Raw genomic sequence first — 1,361 nt, forward strand, 5'->3', positions numbered from 1 at the left:
TCCAGTCCTCCCCACTGAGAGCCGGTGTTATTGACTGGAATGTGGTAAGTCTAAAGAAAGTGATTTTATTGTCTGCATACAGTGCTTATATACAGCACCTGCATAGAGGGAGTGGGAGGGTTGGCGTAAAGTTTTGCAAATTAGATGTTGCTGAGGGAAGTCGAGTGGGGCATATAAAGACAAGCAAGCAAACAGAATGTTAGATGGCAAAGATGAAGATCGAGAAATAGCTTTTAGTGTCAGCAGAGGTAAGTATGTTTGGAAATACATTTTCAGTTTAGGAAAATGATAACTTCACAAGCAAGTCTTGAATCCTTCAAACAGATAAGAGTCTCCTTTAAAAACTAGCAAAATTGCATTCATGATTCACCTTTCTTTCTATAGCTGACGACCAATCAGTTACAGAACAGCCTCATGTATATAAAGTAAAGTAGGACAAAATGTAAATATCCCATGAAATTAAAATTTCAAGCTGTATTTAGCATATGATCTTGACTGGATTTAGTTTGTTTAAAATCAAAACTTCAAAAAATGTACAAATTTTGTGGATGTGAAATAAACGCTATGAGTGAAGTATGTAGTATTTGGATATGGCTGTGTGTATTGACTATTGGTTAAATGTTTTCATGGAAATTAGGCATTTTATGTTTATGTTAAAACAAATGATATATGAACACAGAATATATAATTAAATCAATCCGTTGTGTTAAAAGTTTCTTTTTCCCATAAGGAAATTTACCTTTAAATTATATTAAAATCCCTCTAAGTTAATAACATTGGTTAAAGATGTGAAATCTGTTTGTATGTATTGATAATCAAGTTATTAGTGTTTCTCCATTAACAATTCTTAAAAATTAATTATGAATATCATTAGTTTAATTTGCTATTGAGCTTTTACATTATCATCAAATGTTTAGCTCCTTTCTGAAGAGTGTTGCATGGCATTACTGTGTTTTTCAGAGTGACAATAGGACATAGTGAAGATATACCTGACTTGGGCCTGACTCAGGATGGAACCAGATGTGGGAACAGGAAGGTGTGAAGTCATTAATTAGTGCTTTACATACAGTTACATTTTTCTGTAGTGTATATAGTTTTTGTATGGACATTTTACTTGCTAAAGATTGACAAATTGTATTATGATATTGTAAAAGTAATTTGCTACCATTTTTTTTTAAGCCATGCATATTCTTGAGTATTATATTATGTCTGTAAAAATGGGGTTTGTCATGGTTGATGTTTTATTCTTGTTGATGATCGTTAGTTTATGCATATTTTAGATTTAAATATTGCGCACCAACCTGAAGAAGTTGGGGAGTTTGAAAAAGGGGTTAAAAAGTCGGGCAAAATTGAAAAGTTGG

The 1,361-nt window shown here is 32.3% G+C and overlaps 1 protein-coding gene across 5 annotated transcripts in view; it reads left to right on the plus strand.

The window, feature by feature from the left end:
• The window catches only part of LOC106465358 (disintegrin and metalloproteinase domain-containing protein 11-like), an 82,155-nt gene that overhangs the window by 63,617 nt on the left and 17,177 nt on the right, over positions 1-1,361 (plus strand). For all 5 annotated transcript variants that reach the window (XM_022393232.1, XM_022393229.1, XM_022393230.1 and 2 more), the window contains one exon: positions 961-1,036. In XM_022393232.1, coding sequence (XP_022248940.1) covers positions 961-1,036 — 76 coding nt within the window. The remainder of the gene's footprint in view (positions 1-960; positions 1,037-1,361) is intronic.

The sequence above is a fragment of the Limulus polyphemus genome, unplaced genomic scaffold (genome assembly GCF_000517525.1).
Source record: "Limulus polyphemus unplaced genomic scaffold, Limulus_polyphemus-2.1.2 Scaffold1920, whole genome shotgun sequence".
Classification (NCBI taxonomy): domain Eukaryota; kingdom Metazoa; phylum Arthropoda; class Merostomata; order Xiphosura; family Limulidae; genus Limulus; species Limulus polyphemus.